Raw genomic sequence first — 27,852 nt, 5'->3', positions numbered from 1 at the left:
AACTTTGGTTGCGTCTCAATCGTCTCAATAGTCCACTAGTCAGGGCACTGATTAGGACACAAGTCAATGGGCTGACTCCCTGATCAGTGCCCTGACTACTGAACTAGGGAGATGATTGAGACGCACCCTTTATCTCATCTGACGGACACATTTCGTCGCTACACAGAATAGGGAAAACAAACCCTCCCCGCTGCAGTGCAGTCTCAACGGTACATGACAGACGTCAGTGAACGAGTCATTTATTACCATGTTGTAATATCGAGATTAATGCGGGAATGGGCTTCTGTGCTGGTCACTGATCGCGGCAGGAAGGCTGGGTTGAGCCGGGATCGCCGTCAGGATGCCCGGGATGGTGGCGTTTGGACGCCGGTGGCGGATCGCCAGCGATGATCTTGTGTTTCCTGGCGCCTTCGAGTTATTTATCAGAGCTCTGTGGTAAAACAGCACTCGAGCTAACTTACTTTTTAGCTTACTTGAGATTTTTGGGTGTTGTGTAACGCTTGTAACTTAACATCACCCCGTTATTGAATGATTGCGATATTCACATACCAACCCAGCTAAGAAAAATACGTTCTTAGAAGGTTGTGCCAACGTTTACATGACAGAAACGATATTTCCGAACGGTCGAAACCTCGAGTTTTTATAATAATCAACATTCTGAAGCGAGTAGTAACATTTTTTTTTTTTTTAAAGAAAACGTCCCATGATCGATACCATGCAAAATTATAAAATGAAATGTTTCCTAAAGGCACAATATTGTTTGGATTAGAATATCCACTTGAACAATATATTTTGTTGACTTGTGTACATCATCCCAAATGTTTCCAAAAATGTTTAAATCCAGAGATATCTTAATCAGTGATTTTAACCAGGACACGGCCCGTGTGTGTGCGTCGCCTATTAATGACATCATCCCCGGGTTACCCTCCGGTGTTATTGTTGTGTAGTAACCATGGCAACACTAGCGCCGCTTTAATATCTGATGTGTTTTATTAGACACAGTTTGGATCATTTATGGACAGAAACTAATGATTGTTCTCCAGCTCAACACAGTTAGTCTTATTGTTTAAATCTGGTGTTGTTGATTTACCGCACAGAGTACCATGTTTTACCGCTTAATATGATCTCGCTCACTGCAGTGTGAACAAGTATCTCATAGTAGCATTATAACATCACTTTAACACACTCACATGTGTGTGATATGATAAGACAGCAGAATAAAAGCTCCGCCCACTCAAGAGTCAAGACACGCCTTTGTGTTGAGTAAGAGAAGGAAAATTACATGTTGTGCCTTTAATGTATAACTAAGTTATAATACATTTTCTGAATGAACATACATTAATAATGGGGCTTGGTATCGATTTAAATGTCCCAATTTGAGATTCAATTTAGTTTTTACTGGTCCCACCACAAACAAATAAATCAATAAAATAGTTATTGTTTTTGACCTATTTATCCTTGTATTGTAATAATAATAATTTTAGATACCAGTAAAATTTCACTATTCTCGATTCCAGCTTTGATACCACAGCTAAAGCTACTATTTCACTAATATACATTTGAAATATTATTAAAGACAAGTGAACAGTCATTAATAGTCAAAAGGAACAAATAATTAAATTACAAGCAAAAGCGCAAATAAATAGATACAATAAATTAAACGCATACATTAAATAAACAGTGTTTTTCCGTTTTTAGGTGCAGAAATTGAATAACATGAACAAATGTAAAACAACTGCGTAGTCTGAATACATTAAAAATAGATTATTCCTTATTAAAATTACAAAAGTATATCAGTCAAGAAGTGGAAGCGGTCGTCTGAAAGAATAAAAGCTCCGCCCAATCAAGAGTCAAGACTCGCCTTTGTTTTGATGAAGTGGCGAAAAATTACATATTGTGCCTTTAACATTAATAGCAGTAGAGAGAAACAACACATGTGTATCAGTATATTGGATCTGTGCATTTGCTCTTAAAGTGACAGCAGCCTAATAAACATGTGAATGCACGGATCCAATATGCTGATACACATACGTTGTGTTTCTCTTCTGTTTATGTTCGCTTAAGCCTTATCAAACTTTGTTTACAGGATACCAGCCGAGATAGGCATTTTGAGAATTGTGTGTGAACTTTTAAGCGCAAGAAGACGTCAAAGCACTGAATGAATGACTAACATTTAACGTTTGATCTAACTATTAACGCTAATGGAATAAATGTTTGTTCATAACTTTGAGAGAACCGCAACGTTAGCCAAAGTTCTGTTTGCTGGGATGGCTTTTAAGAATAAAAAAAACATATTAATTATCCAATATTCCATGGTGATACTTTGGTACATATGCTAAAATAAGCTTGTTTCTGAAAGCTCATGTCGTTATTTTGTCTTTTAGGTGGGTCGCGACCTTAGTTCTGTACATTAAACATAAGGGACGGTTTGACTGTCATGGCGGAGCGTATTTGCATAATTATCTTGTAGTTCTTCTTGTGCTGTTGGCCGTCATCATCTTCACATTATGTGCGATTGTTTACGTCAGTGCTCAAGGTACGTGTCTCTCCTGATGGGATTTCCTCATATCTGGGATTCAATCTAATGCTGTGATTGGTCTTAGGAACCATAATGAATCCTGGTCCACGGCGCTCGATGCTGGCCCTGGTGTATCTCCGAGCCGTCCTGTATGTCCCTGAGCTGGTTTGGGCCATTTTGGGGGCCATTTGGGTGTCTGACGACAGCACGGGGTGCAATCCAGCAGAGGTCGGAGCTGTGCTTGGGGCTGTGATGTCCAGGTGCGGAAAATACCCCTTTTCCGAAAATATATATGCATGCTTTTTATCCAACAAGCAGATAAACATCTAATTTTCATTTTTGGGTGAACTAACCCTTTAATATCCCCGCTCTTCATAATGCTGTCTCTTGTGGTCCTCAGCTGGATCATCCTGGTGTGTATGGTGGTGGGTGTGCTGGTTGTGTTTGACCCTCTGGGCAGCCGGCGGTCCGGAGCTCAGCTGGCTGTGAGGGATCTGGAGAGCAGTGAGTCGGCTCAGCTCTTCTTCACCGCACACTCTGTGGCCTCGCGGGTGTGGGAGAGTCGGCTTCGGCTCCTCTGCTGCTGTTTACCGCAGGACGACAACCACCGCGCCGCCTTCTCCAGCATCGCACAGCTCGTCGGAGGATTCTTCCTGGTTAGATACCAGCCAGACAGTTCTTTTGCACCACCTTGTGAATCTTAAAGGGTTAGTTCACCCAAAAATGAAATGTCTGTCATTAACTCCTCTCCCTAATGTCGCTCCACACCCATAAGACCTCCGTTCATCTTCACACACAGTTTAAGATATTTTATATTTAGTCCGAGAGCGTATGCAAGTGTATGCACACTATACTGTCCATGTCCAGAAATCCAAAGAACGGTTATGATTCATGATTCGGATCGCGTGTCAAACTGCTGAAATCGCGTGACATTGGCGATCCGAATCATGAATCATAACCGTTCGAATCTTTGTTCGCAGATTGAAAACAGACGCGGAAGAGAAGCCAATGCTGAATAAAGTCGTAGTTTTTGTTATTTTTGGACCCAAATGTATTTTGGATGCTTCAAGAGACTCTAATTAACCCACTGATGTCTCATATAGACTACTGTGATGATGTTTTTATTCCCTTTCTGGACATGGACAGTATAGTGTGCATACACTTGCATACGCTCTCAGACTAAATATAAAATATCTTAAACTGTGTGTGAAGATGAACGGAGGTCTTACGGGTGTAGAACGACATTAGGGAGAGGAGTTAATGACAGACATTTCATTTTTGGGTGAACTAACCCTTTAATTTCACTGAAGGTTCACATAAATCTCCAGTTCTGTTGCTTCAGTGCTTAAAGGGATATGAAAAAAAATGAGCCTGTGACGTTTATCTGCTATTAATCGATATCATTTCGTTTATCGCCAATATTGCACTGCAAAAAATGCTTTTATTACTTCGTATTTTTGTCTTGTTTCTAGTCTAAACATCAAAAAATTCTTAAAACAAGAAGTATTTACTAGACAAGCAAAAGTAATTGTCTTGATTTGGACTAAAATAACTCAAAATGAAGAGAGTTTTTGCTTAAAATAAGATAAATAATCTGCCAATGGGGTGAGAAAAATAATCTTGTTTTCTGTTTGAATTAAGATTATTTTTCTCACCCCACTGGCAGATTATTTATCTTATTTTAAGCAAAAACTCTCTTCATTTTGAGTTATTTATTCCCAAAACAATCATTTTTACTTGTCTAGTAAATGTTTCTTAATGTAAGTATTTTTAGATATTTTGACTACAAACAAGACAAAAATACTAAGTAAGAAAAGCATTTTTTGCAGTGCAATATTGGCGATAAACGGAATGATATCGATATAATGTGCATAACTATCAGCGACGCTTCTGCTCGCAGAGGTTAAAGTGAAGCTAACCTGACACTCTGACCTGTTTCCAGGATACAGACCTGGTTCCCAGTGACATCGCTGCTGGTCTGGCTCTTCTGCATCAGGAACAGGACAAAATGGAGCAAAGCAGAGACCCTGACGAGGTGCTGACCCACAGCCCGTCCTCCCCGATAGTGAGTCTGTGCATTATTACATTATATATCGCCTATGATAATATCGTGATTGTTGTTTTAATGATGTGCGATGTCCCTCACTTTACAAAAACACATGTTGTGATGAACGTGATGTAGACTAGTGCACTTGTGCGTTTAGAGTGCACACATTCACTGTGTGATTTACTATTAAAATGCATTTATAATGCCCTTAATATTCAAAATAAGGGGGAAAAATACCCTGGACCCAAGGTTTCCCAGCAGAACGTTGGCCAAAGCATCACACTGCCTCTGCCGGCTCGCCTTCTTCCCATAGAGCATCCTGGGGCCATGTGTTCCCCAGGTAAGCCACACACACACACCCGGCCATCCACGTGATGTAAAAGAACACGTGATTCCTCAGACCAGGCCACCTTCTTCCATTGCTCCGTGGTCCAGTTCTGATGCTCACGGGCCACTGTTGGTGCTTTCGGCGGGGTCAGGGGTCAGAGGTCACCCTGACTGGTCAGCGGCTATGCCGCCCCATACGCAACAAACTGAGCTGCTCTGTGTATTCTTACAGCTTTCTATCAGAACCAGCATTAACTTCTGGAGCAGTTTGAGCTCCAGTAGCTCGTCTGTTTGATCGGACCCCACGGGCCAGCCTTCGCTCCCCACGGTCATCAATGAGCCTTGGCCACCCATGACCCTGTGGCCGGTTCTCCACTGGTCCTTCCTTGGAGCACTTTTGATAGATACTGACCACTGCAGACCGGGAACAGCCCACAAGAGCTGCAGTTTTGGAGATGCTCTGACCCAGTCGTCTAGCCGTCACAATCTGGCCAGACTCGCTCAAATCCTTACGCTTGCCCATTTTTCCTGTTCATAATGTTATGCCTGATCTATGTATAAAGCCCACTGCATCATATTTAATACGCAAATAAAATTTTCATAATTCAGGCTTTACAGGTAGATTGCAATAGTTAATGCATGTGTGCATCTTCACTCCTCGTGTGTTTTCCCAGAGGGAGGATCTGGAGCTGGAGCTGGAGAAGGCCGCTCACTGTATGCAGTTTGCAGCCGCTGCGTATGGATGGCCGCTGTACGTCTACTCAAACCCGCTCACGGGGCTCTGCAAGCTCAGCGGAGATTGGTGGGTGTAACGTTTGCCAGGCGGAGGCTTACCGTATTACATGGAGAAGCGCACTACACTGCAAAAAATGCTCTTCTTACTCAGTAATTTTGTCTTGTTTCAAGATGCATTTACTAGATAAGTAAAACGACATAAGATATTTTCCCTTGTTTTCTTAAAAATAAAATCTCAACAAACAAAAAAAGGAAATCCCACACACTATCAATACTTGCAACAACAAAAAAAAGTATTAGCAACGTTTCGGTGTTATGACCTTCGTCAGGCATATAATACTCAAAATCCATGACATTTAAAAAGGTAACATGACCAATCATTGCAGAGATCCATTAATTAGTAAATCACACTCAATGTCTCATTAGCAAAATCATTAGTACCACGACATCATACATGCACAAGTACACACACACACATCTATCTATATCTATCTATCTATCTATCTATCTATCTATCTATCTGTCTATCTGTCTGTCTGTCTGTCTGTCTGTCTGTCTGTCTATATATATATATACAGTTCCTTTAAATAATGCTTCATCGTTCATACCCATAGGTGTATTTTTAAGAAAACAAGGAAAATTATCTTATGTTGTTTTACTTATCTAGTAAATTCATCTTGATTTAAGAATTGTTAGATATTTAGACTAGAAACAAGACCAAATGACTAAGTAAGAAGAGCATGTTTTGCAGTGTGACTGCTCTGTGTTTCAGCTGTCGGAGCCGTCATGCGGAGTACGATCTCGTCGGAGGAGACCACCTCGGCTGCCACTTCACCTCCATCCTTCAGAGCACAGGCCTGCAGTACAGAGACTTCATCCACATCAGCTTCCATAACCAGGTGAGGTCTGAGACGTCTCATGCTCACACACCATGGGCCTCATTCATGAAATACGAGCAGAACGAATTTGTGTGTAAATCGTTCGTAAAGCCGCTCTGACGTAAATTTTCGGATTCACGAATATGTTCGTATTTTCTAAATGTGAGTTGGTACGAAAGAAATGTACACCTGCTCCCTACCACGAGTAAATGGTGCATAAAACATTTAACGATCTGTGTTCTAATTTAGGCAAACATATAGACATTGCATTTTGATGCACTATGTAGGGGCAGGCCTAACATAGTAATATTTCATTTTACACGATATGCCCCATCTTTTTTGTTTTGTTTTGTTTTGTTTGGACTGTTTAACGTTGGGTAATAGGCAGCGCTCGTCACTGTCATTTTTTACCAGGCTGTCCAATCACAGTGGAGGAGGGGCGGGACAAAAACTACACCGACCAATCATCCCACTTGTACACCAACCGAACAACAATAATAGAGAAGTTAATACGGCTTTTTACTGCATTTCTAAATTCACTAATATTCTACAGAATGAGATACTAGTAACACGTTACTGCCATGGATATTCAGCTACCAGAGTATCTCAGCTGGAAAAACGTGCTCAAGCGCCACCAGCTGGCCGTTTTCAGAAGAGCAGCAGGTGTTTAGCTGGCTAAGGCCATGTCCACACTAATACGTTTTCATTTGAAAAGTATATTTTTCTCTCCGTTTTGGCCTTCCGTCCACACTGAGACAGCGTTTTAAGTCACTGAAAACGTATCGTTTTGAAAACGCTCTCCAAAGCGGATACATTTGAAAACGCCGTCTTCGTGTCGTAGTGTGGACCGTGAAAACGGAGGCTTTTTAATACGATGCCGCATTTAGCCATGTGATGCAGTCATATGACCAATTCAGCCAAGATGGTGAATGACATTGTACAGCAGTTGTTTTGTATGCTTTCTGTTTTGACAGCCTTGTTAAATATTAATGTCAGTTTGTACATACTGTTAAAAAACTCAGTGCCTTTTCTCGACATTGCCGCAAAATTTCAAAGAGTAAATAAACGAGTAGCGGAAATGACGCAAGTCGAAGTGTCTTGGATTTGCTCATGCGCAGTACGGGGATGTAAGCATTTTCAGACGTTTCAGTGTAGATGAAATTTTTTTAGCCGGATTAGTGTAGACGTAGCCTAAAGCATGCTTTGGTGGACACATAATAATTTTATATTTTTTGCTAGTCATATGGCCAATGACTCTCTTTAGCATTTTTACAAAATACTGGATCCAAACCTGAGAAAGAAGTCCAGAAGAGTCCACAGCGTTCCTGGCCATGTCATTTGCAGTTGTAACCCATGGGCGGGGATTATGCTAATTAAGAATGAGTGTGCACACGCTTCTTATTTACACATGTTTGGGATTCACTAATATACACACGTTTAAAGGGGCGGTGAAATGCTGTTTCATGCATACTGAGCTTTACACTGTTAAAGACTTGGATTCTCATCCTAAACATAGACAAAGTTTCAAAAACTAATGTTGGACGTTTGATGGAGTATTTCTGTGTCAAAAATACTCCTTCCGGTTTCTCACAAGTTTCGGAGAGTTTTTTTCGAGTATGGGTCGGCTTGACGTTAATAGAGCGGAAGGTCCTTGTATGGGCCGTACGGGCTCTTCTCCCGGTAGGGTGCGCGCGCGTGACTAGAGCGAGAGAGGAAATGCATGCCCATAAACACTCTCAGCTGCAGATCCAGTCGTCCGTGAACACTTCTGTCGTTATAGTCCGCGCCGCGCTCCACTTTATTCCTATGGGTGACGTCGAGCGACTTCAGCGCTTCAGCACAGCATTCTGGGAAGGCAGCGCTGCATTTGAACCGATTTGAACGCAGAAATGACGGGAAGCTTCACAACATCGCTTCAGTCGCGTCGCAAAATTGCTGTCACAGGACTTCACCAAATCATACCAAAGAAGTGTGTTTTTGACGGAGCGGTCCCAGCGATAAAGGTTCGGTCCTGCTTTGGAAGCAGCCAGTGAGTAAAACTGCTTCAAATGTCTGTGCTGTCGGCTATCGTCGTGTGAGTAAACATCAGTAAACGACACGATCGCGTATAACGTTAGTTAATTTATCAATGGAGCATGCGATCTATGGTGTGTGTTTAAATACATTTGTTTAGCTGACCACTATAGGTGTCAGTTTGATTATTGTAAAACCACCCAAACATAAACCTAGCGTTCTCACAAAGCGTGCTTCGTCATTCAAATGCGCTAACGGACTCCATTGCTGTTCTCTGTATAACGTTACACTAGTCTGACGTGCAAAACCGTTTTGCTTGCTACTGCTAAGGTTTAGTCGCATACAATAGTCCATAAACCGAATCATGTCCTCATAAACTGCGAGTAAACACACACAAATGTTGACAGGCCACTAAATACAGTCCATACCACAGAGACGGACGTCCTGCTGCTGCTGTTTCTCCTGTTCAGTTTATTTCTGCCTCAGATCTGATTCTGGATCATTATCTGTATTAGTTGAATCTGATTGATGGCCATGGTTTATTAAGGGTAGCGTTGTCTTCTCCACGCTTGAGGACGTCAGCGCTTTGTTCGCGCCTGTCATTCTTTAGCTCCGCCCACTCGATACGCCTCCAGACGCTCGGTTTTTTCCGGAAAGACTCGGTACAGCCCATATTTCTTTTATAAATATAATAAAACTAAAGACTTTTCGGAGATATGAAGGATGCAATACTACTCTATAGGTACTCAAGATTGACATGAGATTGACTGAAACTGAGTGTTTCACCCCCACTTTAACTAACAAATCTGTGGTATACGAAGCGTTTGCGAATCTGGAGCAGAGTTTTCGTAAACGTCCATTTTGCGCGCAAATTACTCAGAATTTGCTCATTTATTTACAAGTTTCATGAATGAGGCCCCTTGTACGCAGTGTGTTTCAGAAGGCCTTCTGCAATGTCTTTTTATTCCGTAGATCTACGAGATCCCGTTTTTCGTGGCGTTGGATCACAAGCGGGAGGCGGTGCTTGTTGCTGTGAGGGGAACGCTGTCGCTTAAGGTGAGTTTGAGCCATCAGTTATACACCGATAATCAGGATGCTCTGAATGTTGACGAACCAACCTGCACTCATACCCAAATCTGCACAGGTCTGTGTGCATAATGGTCAGACGTGATATTTCCCTAAACAAATTACACTCCTGAGGTCTGCAAATCATTCCTGGAGGGACTTTTTATAGGGTCCTGTGTAGGGCTGACGACTTAACGAGTTAAAGGGATAGTTCACCCACTCTCCCTACTCTCCCTCAAGTCATCATAGGTGTGTATGTCCAAGCTTTATAATGGCAGCTTAAAATTTAGATGCACTTTTATGATGGACGGATGCACTTTTATGATGGATAGATGCACTTTTATGATGAATAGATGCACTTTTATGATGGACGGATGCACTTTTATGATGGATAGATGCACTTTTATGATGGATAGATGCACTTTTATGATGGATAGATGCACTTTTATGATGGATAGATGCACTTTTATGATGAATAGATGCACTTTTATGATGGACGGATGCACTTTTATGATGGATAGATGCACTTTTATGATGGATAGATGCACTTTTATGATGGACGGATGCACTTTTATGATGGATAGATGCACTTTTATGATGGATAGATGCACTTTTATGATGGACGGATGCACTTTTATGATGGATAGATGCACTTTTATGATGAATAGATGCACTTTTATGATGGACGGATGCACTTTTATGATGGATAGATGCACTTTTATGATGGATAGATGCACTTTTATGATGGACAGATGCACTTTTATGATGGACGGATGCACTTTTATGATGGATAGATGCACTTTTATGATGGACGGATGCACTTTTATGATGGATAGATGCACTTTTATGATGGATAGATGCACTTTTATGATGGATAGATGCACTTTTATGATGGACGGATGCACTTTTATGATGGATAGATGCACTTTTATGATGGATAGATGCACTTTTATGATGGACGGATGCACTTTTATGATGGATAGATGCACTTTTATGATGAATAGATGCACTTTTATGATGGACGGATGCACTTTTATGATGGATAGATGCACTTTTATGATGGATAGATGCACTTTTATGATGGACGGATGCACTTTTATGATGGATAGATGCACTTTTATGATGAATAGATGCACTTTTATGATGGACGGATGCACTTTTATGATGGATAGATGCACTTTTATGATGGATAGATGCACTTTTATGATGGATAGATGCACTTTTATGATGGATAGATGCACTTTTATGATGGACGGATGCACTTTTATGATGGATAGATGCACTTTTATGATGGATAGATGCACTTTTATGATGGATAGATGCACTTTTATGATGGATGGATGCACTTTTATGATGGATAGATGCACTTTTATGATGGATAGATGCACTTTTATGATGGACGGATGCACTTTTATGATGGATAGATGCACTTTTATGATGGATAGATGCACTTTTATGATGGATAGATGCACTTTTATGATGGACGGATGCACTTTTATGATGGATAGATGCACTTTTATGATGGATAGATGCACTTTTATGATGAATAGATGCACTTTTATGATGGACGGATGCACTTTTATGATGGACGGATGCACTTTTATGATGGACGGATGCACTTTTATGATGGACGGATGCACTTTTATGATGGATAGATGCACTTTTATGATGAATAGATGCACTTTTATGATGGACGGATGCACTTTTATGATGGATAGATGCACTTTTATGATGGATAGATGCACTTTTATGATGGACGGATGCACTTTTATGATGGATAGATGCACTTTTATGATGGATAGATGCACTTTTATGATGGATGGATGCACTTTTATGATGGATAGATGCACTTTTATGATGGAGAGATGCACTTTTATGATGGATAGATGCACTTTTATGATGGACGGATGCACTTTTATGATGGATAGATGCACTTTTATGATGGATGGATGCACTTTTATGATGGATAGATGCACTTTTATGATGGATAGATGCACTTTTATGATGGACGGATGCACTTTTATGATGGACGGATGCACTTTTATGATGGATAGATGCACTTTAATGATGGACGGATGCACTTTTATGATGGACGGATGCACTTTTATGATGGATGGATGCACTTTTATGATGGATAGATGCACTTTTATGATGGATAGATGCACTTTTATGATGGACGGATGCACTTTTATGATGGATAGATGCACTTTTATGATGGATAGATGCACTTTTATGATGGATAGATTTACTTTTATGATGGATAGATGCACTTTTATGATGGACAGATGCACTTTTATGATGGATAGATGCACTTTTATGATGGACGGATGCACTTTTATGATGGATAGATGCACTTTTATGATGGACGGATGCACTTTTATGATGGATAGATGCACTTTTATGATGGACAGATGCACTTTTATGATGGACGGATGCACTTTTATGATGGACAGATGCACTTTTATGATGGATAGATGCACTTTAATGATGGACGGATGCACTTTTATGATGGACGGATGCACTTTTATGATGGATGGATGCACTTTTATGATGGATAGATGCACTTTTATGATGGATAGATGCACTTTTATGATGGATAGATGCACTTTTATGATGGACGGATGCACTTTTATGATGGATAGATGCACTTTTATGATGGATAGATGCACTTTTATGATGGACGGATGCACTTTTATGATGGATAGATGCACTTTTATGATGGATAGATGCACTTTTATGATGGACGGATGCACTTTTATGATGGATAGATGCACTTTTATGATGGATAGATGCACTTTTATGATGGACGGATGCACTTTTATGATGGATAGATGCACTTTTATGATGGATAGATGCACTTTTATGATGAATAGATGCACTTTTATGATGGATAGATGCACTTTTATGATGGATAGATGCACTTTTATGATGAATAGATGCACTTTTATGATGGACGGATGCACTTTTATGATGGACGGATGCACTTTTATGATGGACGGATGCACTTTTATGATGGACGGATGCACTTTTATGATGGATAGATGCACTTTTATGATGAATAGATGCACTTTTATGATGGACGGATGCACTTTTATGATGGATAGATGCACTTTTATGATGGATAGATGCACTTTTATGATGGACGGATGCACTTTTATGATGGATAGATGCACTTTTATGATGGATAGATGCACTTTTATGATGGATAGATGCACTTTTATGATGGATAGATGCACTTTTATGATGGAGAGATGCACTTTTATGATGGATAGATGCACTTTTATGATGGACGGATGCACTTTTATGATGGATAGATGCACTTTTATGATGGATGGATGCACTTTTATGATGGATAGATGCACTTTTATGATGGATAGATGCACTTTTATGATGGACGGATGCACTTTTATGATGGACAGATGCACTTTTATGATGGATAGATGCACTTTAATGATGGACGGATGCACTTTTATGATGGACGGATGCACTTTTATGATGGATGGATGCACTTTTATGATGGATAGATGCACTTTTATGATGGATAGATGCACTTTTATGATGGACGGATGCACTTTTATGATGGATAGATGCACTTTTATGATGGATAGATGCACTTTTATGATGGATAGATTTACTTTTATGATGGATAGATGCACTTTTATGATGGACAGATGCACTTTTATGATGGATAGATGCACTTTTATGATGGACGGATGCACTTTTATGATGGATAGATGCACTTTTATGATGGACGGATGCACTTTTATGATGGATAGATGCACTTTTATGATGGACAGATGCACTTTTATGATGGACGGATGCACTTTTATGATGGACAGATGCACTTTTATGATGGATAGATGCACTTTAATGATGGACGGATGCACTTTTATGATGGACGGATGCACTTTTATGATGGATGGATGCACTTTTATGATGGATAGATGCACTTTTATGATGGATAGATGCACTTTTATGATGGATAGATGCACTTTTATGATGGACGGATGCACTTTTATGATGGATAGATGCACTTTTATGATGGATAGATGCACTTTTATGATGGACAGATGCACTTTTATGATGGATAGATGCACTTTTATGATGGATAGATGCACTTTTATGATGGACGGATGCACTTTTATGATGGATAGATGCACTTTTATGATGGATAGATGCACTTTTATGATGGACGGATGCACTTTTATGATGGATAGATGCACTTTTATGATGGATAGATGCACTTTTATGATGAATAGATGCACTTTTATGATGGACGGATGCACTTTTATGATGGATAGATGCACTTTTATGATGAATAGATGCACTTTTATGATGGACGGATGCACTTTTATGATGGATAGATGCACTTTTATGATGGATAGATGCACTTTTATGATGGACGGATGCACTTTTATGATGGATAGATGCACTTTTATGATGGACGGATGCACTTTTATGATGGATAGATGCACTTTTATGATGAATAGATGCACTTTTATGATGGACGGATGCACTTTTATGATGGATAGATGCACTTTTATGATGGATAGATGCACTTTTATGATGGACGGATGCACTTTTATGATGGATAGATGCACTTTTATGATGGACGGATGCACTTTTATGATGGATAGATGCACTTTTATGATGGATAGATGCACTTTTATGATGGATAGATGCACTTTTATGATGGACGGATGCACTTTTATGATGGATAGATGCACTTTTATGATGGATAGATGCACTTTTATGATGGATAGATGCACTTTTATGATGGATGGATGCACTTTTATGATGGATAGATGCACTTTTATGATGGATAGATGCACTTTTATGATGGATAGATGCACTTTTATGATGGACAGATGCACTTTTATGATGGATAGATGCACTTTTATGATGGACGGATGCACTTTTATGATGGATAGATGCACTTTTATGATGGATAGATGCACTTTTATGATGGACGGATGCACTTTTATGATGGACAGATGCACTTTTATGATGGATAGATGCACTTTAATGATGGACGGATGCACTTTTATGATGGACGGATGCACTTTTATGATGGATGGATGCACTTTTATGATGGATAGATGCACTTTTATGATGGATAGATGCACTTTTATGATGGACGGATGCACTTTTATGATGGATAGATGCACTTTTATGATGGATAGATGCACTTTTATGATGGATAGATTAACTTTTATGATGGATAGATGCACTTTTATGATGGACAGATGCACTTTTATGATGGATAGATGCACTTTTATGATGGACGGATGCACTTTTATGATGGATAGATGCACTTTTATGATGGATAGATGCACTTTTATGATGGACGGATGCACTTTTATGATGGACAGATGCACTTTTATGATGGATAGATGCACTTTAATGATGGACGGATGCACTTTTATGATGGACGGATGCACTTTTATGATGGATGGATGCACTTTTATGATGGATAGATGCACTTTTATGATGGATAGATGCACTTTTATGATGGACGGATGCACTTTTATGATGGATAGATGCACTTTTATGATGGATAGATGCACTTTTATGATGGATAGATTAACTTTTATGATGGATAGATGCACTTTTATGATGGACAGATGCACTTTTATGATGGATAGATGTATTTTTTTGATGGATGAGGGAGGAGTTTGAAAGCGTACACAACATTTCTGTTTTCTTCTGTCACGTCAAACTAGTATAACAATTAAGCTTTCGTAGGCGTGTTATTCTACCGGTTATGAGGGACAATACGGTATGAAATTTGATATTGGATTAAAGGAGAAAATATTATGAATGAAACTTACTTTACAATTGAGCAGTTGCTATATCAACATCCTAACGATAAGAAAATCCAGTTAAATAATGTATATTTGTCAGTACGTCAAGCTTTTCTTGCCATTTTGCCGCCCATCGTGTGGACAGACACTTTTCATACACGAGAAGCGCGTTCATGCACTGATAATAATCATAAATGTGTGTTGATGATCAGATCCTCATGTGAGAATGATTAGTGAAGGATCATGTGACACTGAAGACTGGAGTAATGATGATAAACTCAGCTTTGATCACAGGAATAAATCACACTTTACTATATATTCACACAGAGAACTAATGATTTACACTGGAGGAATAGTTCACTTTTACATTTTATTTTTAATAAAATAAATGCAGCCTTGGTGAGCAGAAGATAGTTTTTTTTTTAATATTAAAAATATAATTTATATATAAGCAGACGTTTGTTATCGTTGTTGAGTGTTTGTGCTGCTGTGTGTGTGCAGGACGTGTTGACGGATCTCTCCGCTGAGTGTGAGAATCTTTCGGTTGAAGGCGTGTCTGGGACCTGTTACGCTCACAAGGTAACTAAATCACAGTATTTGTCACATTATGCCGTGCAAAGTCCATCAGAAGCTCATCAGATGTTGGCTTGAACTCCTCTCTCTGTGTCTCAGGGCATTTCTCAAGCCGCTCATTACATCTACAAGAAACTAGTCAACGATGGGATTCTGAGCCAGGCCTTCAACATTGCACCTGTAAGAGCGTTTGGCCTTCATCATCCTCCGCTGGCTGTGGATTTGCTTTGATCGTGTCCGTGTGTGTGTGTGTGTGTGTTTGCAGGAGTACAGGCTGGTCATCACGGGCCACAGTCTGGGTGCAGGAACGGCGTCTCTGCTGGCCGTGCTTCTGCGCAGCACACACCCCACGCTGGAGTGCTTCGCTTTCTCTCCACCAGGGGGCCTGATGAGGTAATGTCTCACACACACACACACACACAAACACACACACACACACACACACACACACACACACACACACACACACACACACACACACACACACACACACACACACACTGCCCCTGCCCCTAAACCTACCCATCACAGGAAACATTCTGCATTTTTACTTTCTTAAAAAAACATCATTTAGTCTGTTTTTAAGGCCATTTGAATTATGAGGACATTTGATATGTCCTCATAAACCACATTTATAGTGTAATACCAGTGTAATACCCATGTAGTTATACAAATTTGTGTCCTCATAAACCACATAAACAGGCTCTCACACACACACACACACACACACACACACACACACACACACACACACACACACACACACACACACAGTGCCCAAACATCCCCATCTAACCCACAGCAGAACATTTACACACAGCTCATGTTCTGCTCTTACAAAGTGTTTGTGTGTGTGTGCATGTGGGTATGTTTGTGTGTGTATGCTTGCGTGTGTGTATGTTATGTTTGTGCGCGTGTACGTGTGTATGTTTGTGTGTGTGTGTGTGTGCGTGTGTGTACACAAACCCTATTCCAAAAAAGTTGGGACACTGTACAAATTGTTGCAATGATGTGAAAGTTTAAAATTTCAATATTTTATTCAGAATACAACATATGCCCTATTCGCACGGGACTAGTATTATCTGGGACCTCTGGTGATTTGTAATAATTGCAGAGAATGTCTGTGATCTCAATCCCGTGCGAATGCCTGTTTATGATTTCATACAGCTATATCTATAACGAAGTCTTGACATCATATCCGGGAGAAGTCAGTAAATTCGAGTAAAATCACAGGCTTTGCTTATCCCGTGCGAATGCGCCGCAAAACTCAAAAGATGTGGGGGAGTCATTTCTAAATCACAGAGGTCCCTAGATAATACTAATCCCGTGCGAATAGTGCTATAGATGACATATCAAATATTTAAACTGAGAAAATGTATCATTTTTAGTGTCTGGCTCAGCGCGAAAACGTGTTTGATGGCACCAAAATGACGCACCGAAATCTGCGTTCTGATTCGGTCCAGTACACACTGGTTAAATAGGTACCAGTACATGGGCGTTGGAACCATTGTGTGTATGAGGGACAAGAACCACCCACTTTTTACGACCAATGATATTGGACCCAGTCACTTTTATCGTCTCAAATTCAGCACATGTCTGTTTACCCCTAACCAAGTAACACTTATTATTAAACACGTTAGACCTTATTTACACTTTTCTAATATGTTCTCCATTTTTATTGAAAATAAATGCCTTTCCGATCTGATATGTGATGGGAAAGGGAGAAGAGCGAGTTCGGCAAAAGGCGGATTCGAACTTGGATGTGTTTCCCCTATACTATTGCCGCGGTAAAAACTCAGTAATTTCCGTAATTTTGTCTGTCTCAATCAATCGTTTAGTAAACGGCGGTATATTTGTATTTAATGTAAATGGCATCTGACGTTACTCCAGTAAAAAAAAATTCTGAGAAAGAGAGGACCCACCCGCTTTTTATTTGCTTCCAATGCCCATGTACCAGTGCCATATTGACACCGGGTTTCGTTACCGAACACTAGTTGTCACATTATAAATGTGTTTACTGTCACTTTTGATCAATTGCTTAAAGTGGGGTTGAAACACTCAGTTTCAGTCAATCTCATGCCAATCTTGAGTACCTATAGAGTAGTATTGCATCCTTCATATCTCCGAAAAGTCTTTAGTTTTATTATATTTATAAAAGAAATATGGGCTGTACCGAGTCTTTCCGGAAAAAAACGAGCGGCTGGAGGCGTATCGTGTGGGCGGAGCTAAAGAATGACGAGCATGCAAAGTGGTGACGTCCTCAAGCGTGGAGAAACCCTTGCTATCGATCTCATCTAATACAGATATGATTCGGAGGCTGAAATAGAAACAGCAGCAGCAGGACGTCCGTCTCTGTGTTATGGACTGTATTTATTGGCCTGTCAACATTTGTGTGTCTTTACTCGCAGTTTATGAGGACATGATTCGGTTTATGGACTATTGTATGCGACTAAACCTTAGCAGTAGCAAGCAAAACGGTTTTGCACGTCAGACTAGTGTAACGTTATACAGAGAACAGCAATGGAGTCCGTTAGCGCATTTGAATGACGAAGCACGCGATCGTGTCGTTTACTGATGTTTACTCACGCGACGATAGCCGACAGCACAGACATTTGAAGCAGTTTAACTCACCGGCTGCTTCCAAAGCAGGACCGAACCTTTATCGCTGGGACCGCTCCGTCAGAAACACACTTCTTGGAGTGTGGAGATCCACTTTGCGATGCGACTGAAGCATTTCTGCGTTCAAATCGGTTCAAATGCAGCGCTGCCTTCCCAGAATGCTGTGCTGAAGCGTTGAAGTCGCTCGACGTCACCCAGAGGAATAAAGTGGAGCGCGGCGCGGACTATAACGACAGAAGTGTTCACGGACGACTGGATCTGCAGCTGAGCGAGTGTATGGGCGTGCATTTCCTCTCTCGCTCTAGTCACGCGCGCGCACCCTACCGGGAGAAGAGCCCGTACGGCCCATACAAGGACCTTCCGCTCTATTAACGTCAAGCCGAACCATACTCGAAAAAAACTCTCCGAAACTTGTGAGAAACCGGAAGGAGTATTTTTGACACAGAAATACTCCATCAAACGTCCAACATTAGTTTTTGAAACTTTGTCTATGTTTAGGATGGGAATCCAAGTCTTTAACAGTGTAAAGCTCAGTATGCATGAAACAGCATTTCACCGCCCCTTTAATAATCAGGTAGAATATACAACTTTTCCATTTTTAAAGACACTGCATAACTGGTATCTACTGTGTGTCGTCAGTAAAGCGCTGGCCGATTACTCGAAGCAGTTTGTCGTGTCGGTGGTGCTGGGAAAAGACCTTGTGCCCAGGTGAGGTTTGATTTCATTCGTTTTCTGAAAGTGTGGCTATATTCAGAGCGCTTGTTTCTGGCTCCTCTTACTTCTACTCTAATGTTATGTTTCACTTCCTCAAACCGACCGGCCTCGTTTGGTTTCTGTAGATTGAGTATACCAAACATGGAAGACCTGAAAAGACGTTTATTGAAGGTGGTGTCTAACTGCAGTAAACCAAAGGTAAGCTTCTTCAGGATGCCTAATTTGTGTGATTCCTGCATTTACTTGGCCGTGGTCATCCTCAGCTCTAGTCAGAATATGAGTCTGATGCTCCATTGGGCTGTGATTATGGGGCGTGTTTCAACCCAACCAGGAAAGCCCTTGATTGGACAGACCAACAACCAATCAGAGCAGCGGAGCGACGCATTGTCAAATGTCAACAGAGCTCAACTGCACTGTGTTGCCATGTCTGAGGGTTTCCCGGCAAAATAACATTTTACCTCCCAAATGCCATTTTTTTCCGGAAAGCTATTGGGCTTTTTTGGGCTAGTAGTTGGCGGGTTTTGTTGTAAAGACTTGGCAACCTTGTCTGCACACGAGCTGGAATAAGTAACGCTAGAAGAAAAAAATTATGAGTGTAACATGATCACCATTTCTGAGAGAAATAGTGAAGGTGATGCAGATACGAACAAGCTCTCCGTTTAGGATTAGAGCAAACTCAACCCAAGAGCCTTTGATGACGTGATGATTACGGTACTGTTGACAGTACTCATCTGTCCATCATCGTCTAAAGCCCGCCCTGATGATCTCATTGGTCAGTTTCTGTTGATCATCTGTCCGTCATCGGCTAAAGCCTGCCCTGATGATCTCATTGGTCAGTTTCTGTTGATCATCTGTCCGTCATCGGCTAAAGCCTGCCCTGATGATCTCATTGGTCAGTTTCTGTTCATCATCTGTCCGTCATCGGCTAAAGCCCGCCCTGATGATCTCATTGGTCAGTTTCTGTTGATCATCTGTCCGTCATCGGCTAAAGCCCGCCCTGATGATCTCATTGGTCAGTTTCTGTCGATCATCTGTCCGTCATCAGCTAAAGCCCGCCCTGATGATCTCATTGGTCAGTTACTGTCGATCATCTGTCCGTCATCGGCTAAAGCCCGCCCTGATGATCTCATTGGTCAGTTTCTGTCGATCATCTGTCCGTCATCGGCTAAAGCCCGCCCTGATGATCTCATTGGTCAGTTTCTGTTCATCATCTGTCCGTCATCGTCTAAAGCCCGCCCTGATGATCTCATTGGTCAGTTTCTGTTCATCATCTGTCCGTCATCGTCTAAAGCCCGCCCTGATGATCTCATTGGTCAGTTTCTATTCAGGCATAATTACTCCTCTATGGATCAAGTCCAGGCCAAACTGCCAGAGCTCAGATGTGGGCGGGGCTGAGTTCGGCTGGGGGCGGGGCTGAGTTCGGCTGCCATCCAGGCTTACTTTCTGTAACAAATGTAGCTATTGCTCAATCTTATTGTAATGCGCTACCTTCTTTATAGCCTAATCCTTTTGCATTTTTATCTGTTTGAAAATGTTACTTTTATATATTTTTGGTGCATTTTTTTTTTTTAGAGTTTTTTTTACAAAAAGAGTTTTTTAAACCTGTTATACTATGACAACACTTTTTTTGCAACTTATTTCAATATCGTGATAATACCGTATACCTTAATAAAATCTTCAGCAATTACCGTATTTTCCAGACTATAAGTTGCTCCGGAGTATAAGTAACATCAGTCAAAAAATGCGTCACGAAGAGGAAAAAACATATATAAGTCGCATAAGGGCAGAAGCGCTCGCGCCCGCTCGCTATGCATAATCGAGCAGCATAAAGAAAGTTTGGAGTGAGTGAGAAACTTGTGAGGGACTGGCGAAAAGCAGACGTTACTTTAACTGTAATGAAGAAAACAAAGAAAGCTAATCACGGACTGAAAGCAAGATGGCCAGAGCTGAAGGAACGAGTCCACAGATGAACAACGCTCTGCTGCGCGAGACGAACGCTGTGAATCGTTCTCCGCTGCATATTTTACTACATGCAAGTTGTCATTTGCAGAATATGATTTTCTTTATGGGGGGCCTTTTTTTTGTGGAAAGACTATTCTCAGTTGTTGTCTTTAAGTTAATATTTCAGTTAACAGTTTATTCTGTTTTCAGTTAATTTTTTCAGGGGTCGGCTACAGGAGCCGCATAGTGCGCCCTCTCGCAGCTGTAGAGCTAAATGTTTATTCTTGTCAGTCAGTATGAATTAAAATTTGATATATAAGTCGCAGGACCAGCCAAACTATGAAAAAAGGTGTGACTTATAATTCGAAAAATACGGTAATCGCAACATGAAAAATTGATACCGGCACATGCCTATTCAGGACGCCTAAATTAGACACTGCATTTACTGTCAGTAATTTGTCTCTCTCTCAGTACAAGATATTAATGCACGGCTGCTGGTACGAGTTGTTCGGAGGAACTCCGGATGATTTCCCAACGGAGATGGAGAGCCGGCGGGAGGAGGAGCTAAACCAGCCGTTGCTAGGCGAGGAGAGTCTGCTGGTGCGGCACTCGAGCTCCTATCAGAGCCTGTCGTCGGACGACTCGCCCGCCCCACACACACACTTACCCCTGTTCCTGCCGGGCCGGGTCATGCACATCACGGAGGACGGACCCGCACGCAGGTCAGCTGACCATACATTACTGACCATCATTACTGACCATACTATCATTACTGACCACCATTACTGACCATACATTACTGACCATACCACCATTACTGACCATCAGTACTGACCATACATTACTGACCATACCATCATTACTGACCATACCATACATTACTGACCATACATTACTGACCATACCATCATTACTGACCATACATTACTGACCATACATTACTGACCATCATTACTGACCATACTATTATTACTGACCACCATTACTGACCATACATTACTGACCATACCATCATTACTGACCATCAGTACTGACCATACATTACTGACCATACCATCATTACTGACCATACTATCATTACTGACCATACATTACTGACCATACATTACTGACCATACCATCATTACTGACCATCATTACTGACCATACATTACTGACCACACCATCATTACTGACCATACATTACTGACCATACCATCATTACTGACCATACATTACTGACCATACCATCATTACTGACCATACATTACTGACCATCATTACTGACCATACCATCATTACTGACCATACATTACTGACCATACCATCATTACTGACCATACCATCATTACTGACCATACTATCATTACTGACCATACCATCATTACTGACCATACCATCATTACTGACCATTCCATCATTACTGACCATACATTACTGACCATACCATCATTACTGACCATACCTTACTGACCATACCACCATTACTGACCATACCATCATTACTGACCATACTATCATTACTGACCATACATTACTGACCATCATTACTGACCATACATTACTGACCATACCATCATTACTGACCATACCATCATTACTGACCATTCCATCATTACTGACCATACATTACTGACCATACCATCATTACTGACCATACATTACTGACCATACCATCATTACTGACCATCATTACTGACCATACATTACTGACCATACCATCATTACTGACCATACATTACTGACCATACCATCATTACTGACCATACCTTACTGACCATACCACCATTACTGACCATACCATCATTACTGACCATACATTACTGACCATACCATCATTACTGACCATTCCATCATTACTGACCATACATTACTGACCATACCATCATTACTGACCATACCTTACTGACCATACCACCATTACTGACCATACCTTACTGACCATACCATCATTTCTGACCATACATTACTGACCATACATTACTGACCATACATTACTGACCATACCATCATTACTGACCATACATTACTGACCATACCATCATTACTGACCATACTATCATTACTGACCATACATTACTGACCATACCATCATTACTGACCATACATTACTGACCATACATTACTGACCATACCATCATTACTGACCATACATTACTGACCATACATTACTGACCATACATTACTGACCATACATTACTGACCATACCATCATTTCTGACCATACATTACTGACCATACATTACTGACCATACATTACTGACCATACCATCATTTCTGACCATACATTACTGACCATACATTACTGACCATACCATCATTTCTGACCATACATTACTGACCATACCATCATTACTGACCATACATTACTGACCATACCATCATTTCTGACCATACATTACTGACCATACATTACTGACCATACCATCATTACTGACCATACATTACTGACCATACCATCATTACTGACCATACATTACTGACCATACCATCATTTCTGACCATACATTACTGACCATACATTACTGACCATACCATCATTTCTGACCATACATTACTGACCATACATTACTAACCATACATTACTGACCATACCATCATTACTGACCATACATTACTGACCATACCATCATTTCTGACCATACATTACTGACCATACATTACTGACCATACATTACTGACCATACCATCATTTCTGACCATCATTACTGACCATACATTACTGACCATACCATCATTTCTGACCATCATTACTGACCATACATTACTGACCATACATTACTGACCATACCATCATTTCTGACCATCATTACTGACCATACCATCATTACTGACCATACCATCATTACTGACTATCACTACTGACTAGGGCTGGGACAACGCGTCGACGTCATCGATGACGTCGACGCAAAAAATACGTCGACGCAAAATATGCGCGTCGATTCGTCAGACTCAAAATAAAGATGGCGGCGCCGGAGAGTAGTAGCAACCATAGATGTACATAATAAAGTATATTATGTAATTAAGTATATTATTTATTATGTATATCTATGGTAGCAACACCAGTGGCTCCTCAGACTTTCAGAAGTGCAAGGCTTGCGGGTTGGCCACAGTCTATGGGGTTGGCGCGCGGTGCACACGGAGCATCACAGGCATGCGCGCACGCGTTTTGTCGTCACGGCTACATAAACAAATTTCTGCACACAGGAAGACAGATGTTTTGGTAATATTTGATGTATTTTAATCACAAAAACAAACGTTTGCATCAAGTGAAAGCATCGGACACATTGGCTACGTTACCTACATAATAAGCTGTTTTAAATTTAAAATGTTCAATGTCTAATCGCGCTGATGTGACCGAGGGTATCCATCCTCTAAGTGAGCAGTTTCATCCCAGGACTATTCCGGTTTTAAACGGAGTATTGGCGCCCGTAATGCTCTCTACATGTAACTTTTTTCACTGTCATGCCGCGGATGCGCGTGGCGTTTCTGTTGCGGGTCAGCACGGGGCTGCGTGGCGTTTTCTCTGCCTTTGCACACTAGAAGCGTGTCTGACGCGGCGCCGCTGCTGCTATTGATGCGGAGGAAAGCCCTATTCCTAATGTTAAACATAAATAGCCTACTGATACAGCAAAGACAACGTCGGGAGTAGCCACATATCTATGTTATTGACGGCAAAATAGGCTACAGAATATTTCGTTCTGTATTGACAGTTGCAATATTTCAAAATCGATAATTGTCGTTTTTTATTATTACAATTAGGCCTATATCTGCATTTATGTAAACCTACAGACTTTCAAACATGAAAATGTAATTTAATAATATGTATTCGTGTCAAAATGATATATAAACATCTTTTCCTATTCTATTTTGCCTGGAGACGCTCCCAACACGCGTGAAAAATAGCGCTCTTCTATTTCTAGCATGCACGCGTTTTCCGCGCGTCACAGTCAGTGTGCAGTACCTGTTAACATGGGAGCCGAAACAATAACGGACACGCCACGCCACGCAGCCGAGACGCTCACGCTTTCAGTGTGTCCCTGGATTTGATTAACCAACTTGTTGATATTTAATCGATGGGCATAGCCTGTAGGCTGAGTTGCATACATAGAAAAATAGTATAATATGTTTCTTTGTTGTAGGTTAATACTTATTTATTTGTGTGTGTGTGTGTGTGTGTGTGTGTGTGTGTGTGTGTGTGTGTGTGTGTAGCCTACTTTATGTTTTCAAGGTTTTATTGAATGCATTGCTCTTGTATAGTCTTACTTTGGAATTTTAAGAGCAATAAACATATATTGCAATGTTAAGGAATTCGTTTTTTCATTCAGATAATTAAATCAACATGTATAAATTGCTATTAGGCAATTAATGGGGAGATAATCGGTAATCGAATCGAATCGTAACCGAATCGGACAGGAAAAATGAATCGTTAGATTAATCGATGCATCGAAAAAATAATCGCTAGATTAATCGTTTAAAAAATAATCGTTTATCCCAGCCCTACTACTGACCATACAAGAGTCTCATCTGATAATAAATCCAGTAAAGTAGTGAAATATTCCTCCAGTGTAAATAATCTGTTCTTTATGTGAATATACACTCACCTAAAGGATTATTAGGAGCACACACTAATACTGTGTTTGACCCCTTTCGCCTTCAGAACTGCCTTAATTCTACGTGGCATTGATTCAACAAGAGCTGCTGAAAGCATTCTTTAGAAATGTTGGCCCATATTGATAGGAGAGCATCTTGCAGTTGATGGAGATTTGTGGGATGAACATCCAGGGCACGAAGCTCCCGTTCCACCACATCCCAAAGATGCTCTATTGGGTTGAGATCTGGGGACTGTGGCGGCCATTTTAGTTCAGTCAACTCAGTCATGTTCAAGAAACCAATTTGAAATTATTCGAGCTTTGTGACATGGTGCATTATCCTGCTGGAAGTAGCCATCAGAGGATGGGGACATGGGGGTCATAAAGGGATGGACATGGTCAGAAACAATGCTCAGGTAGGCCGTGGCATTTAAACGATGCCCAAATTGGCACTAAGGGGCCTAAAGTGTGCCAAGAAAACATCCCCACACCATTACACCACCACCACCAGCCTGCACAGTGGTAACAAGGCATGATGGATCCATGTTCTCATTCTGTTAACGCCAAATTCTGACTCTACCATCTGAATGTCTCAACAGAAGTCGAGACTCATCAGACCAGGCAACATTTTTCCAGTCTTCATCTGTCCAATTTTGGTGAGCTTGTGCAAATTGTCGCCTCTTTTTCCTATTTGTAGTGGAGATGAGTGGTACCCGGTGGGGTCTTCTGCTGGTGTAGCCCATCCGCCTCAAGGTTGTGTGTGTTGTGGCTTCACAAATGCTTTGCTGCATACCTCGGTTGTAACGAGTGGTTATTTCAGTCAAAGTTGCTCTTCTATCAGCTTGAATCAGTCGGCCCGTTCTCCTCTGACCTCGAGCATCAACAAGGCATTTTCTCCCACAGGACTGCCGCATACTGGATGCTCTTCCCTTTTCACACCATTCTTTGTAAACCCTAGAAATGGTTGTGTGTGAAAATCCCAGTAACTGAGCAGATTGTGAAATACTCAGACCGGCCCGTCTGGCACCAACATCCATGCCACGCTCAAAACTGCTTAAATCACCTTTCTTTCCCATTCTGACATTCAGTTTGAGTTCAGGAGATTGTCTTGACCAGGACCACACCCCTAAATGCATTGAAGCAACTGCCATGTGATTGGCTGATTAGATAATTGCATTAATGAGAAATTGAACAGGTGTTCCTAATAATCCTTTAGGTGAGTGTGTGTATGTGTATGTGTGTGTGTGTATATATATATATATAGGGTTTATTATTTATATATAGACTAAACTCTATGAATGTGTGTTCTCCCAGACACTGCTTCTCTCAGGTGCGGTACCGTGCGGAGTGGTCCAGTGAGACGGCGTTCCGGAACGTTCTGATCAGCCCGAGGATGATCGCGGATCACATGCCTGATGTGGTTCTGAGGGCCCTGCGGAGCCTGACCCGCGAGCCTCATGCCCTTCTCTGCCCCTCATCTATGAGCCACAGCCACCTCAACGTCATCTGACACACACCCTCGCTCCGACAGGCATTCAGCCATGCGTATTTATTTCTGCCTTATGATCCCATCGCTGCGTCTGCTTCATTAACCACTGTATATTCATAAACTCAGCTGGGAGGATTCTTTTCATTTTAGTGATTGTCGAACAATGAGTGAATATGACTCGAGCAAGAAAAAAAAAACATCAGTGTTACGAGTGTGAAGTGCCGTTCTGTTTTGTGATGTATCTTTGTCATGTGAGATTTGGGTGATCGGTTGCCAAAGCTGACTGTAGATCAGTGAAACGCATCCGCCGTACGGGACTCTGATGCATGAACGCCTTTCCTCCGCTTCTGATGTGTGTGTTTTCAGTTACTCCACCGCAGCCTTTACAGGGGATCGTGCATTTTTCAATAATAAAACCTGCTGAGGAAACATTGGTCTGTTTCATGTTGAAAAAATGAGATTATTAATGCTTGTTTATTAGTGACTCTTGAGAAAAAAGTGACCAGTTTCTATAATCTACTTTTACAAATAAATGTGTGTGTGTGTTTGTGTATATAT

General features: G+C 41.0%; 1 protein-coding gene across 1 annotated transcript; it reads left to right on the top strand.

Moving 5' to 3' along the window:
* The first annotated feature begins 143 nt into the window (after window positions 1-143).
* Window positions 144-27,840, top strand: daglb (diacylglycerol lipase, beta). Its single transcript, XM_067430750.1, has 15 exons — window positions 144-435; window positions 2,385-2,536; window positions 2,604-2,778; window positions 2,919-3,174; window positions 4,461-4,583; window positions 5,567-5,694; window positions 6,400-6,526; window positions 9,491-9,574; window positions 15,889-15,966; window positions 16,060-16,140; window positions 16,226-16,353; window positions 19,219-19,287; window positions 19,419-19,491; window positions 21,706-21,956; window positions 27,120-27,840. The coding sequence occupies exons 1-15, from the start codon at window positions 341-343 to the stop codon at window positions 27,313-27,315; spliced, it is 2,016 nt and encodes a 671-aa protein (XP_067286851.1). The 5' UTR covers window positions 144-340; the 3' UTR covers window positions 27,316-27,840.
* Window positions 27,841-27,852: the final 12 nt, after the last annotated feature.

Source organism: Pseudorasbora parva, chromosome 21 (genome assembly GCF_024679245.1).
Source record: "Pseudorasbora parva isolate DD20220531a chromosome 21, ASM2467924v1, whole genome shotgun sequence".
NCBI classification, from domain to species: Eukaryota; Metazoa; Chordata; class Actinopteri; order Cypriniformes; family Gobionidae; genus Pseudorasbora; species Pseudorasbora parva.
The sequence above is the reverse complement of the archived record's forward strand: the minus strand, read 5'-3'. Positions and strand labels throughout refer to the sequence as shown.

Excerpts from the sequence above, each read along its gene's own strand:
- daglb (XM_067430750.1), top strand. The coding sequence starts at position 341 with ATGCCCGGGATGGTGGCGTTTGGACGCCGGTGGCGGATCGCCAGCGAT. Across the intron at positions 2,537-2,603 it reads TGTTTACGTCAGTGCTCAAG|GAACCATAATGAATCCTGGT; the intron begins GTACGTGTCTCT and ends GATTGGTCTTAG. Across the intron at positions 16,354-19,218 it reads CCACCAGGGGGCCTGATGAG|TAAAGCGCTGGCCGATTACT; the intron begins GTAATGTCTCAC and ends GTGTGTCGTCAG.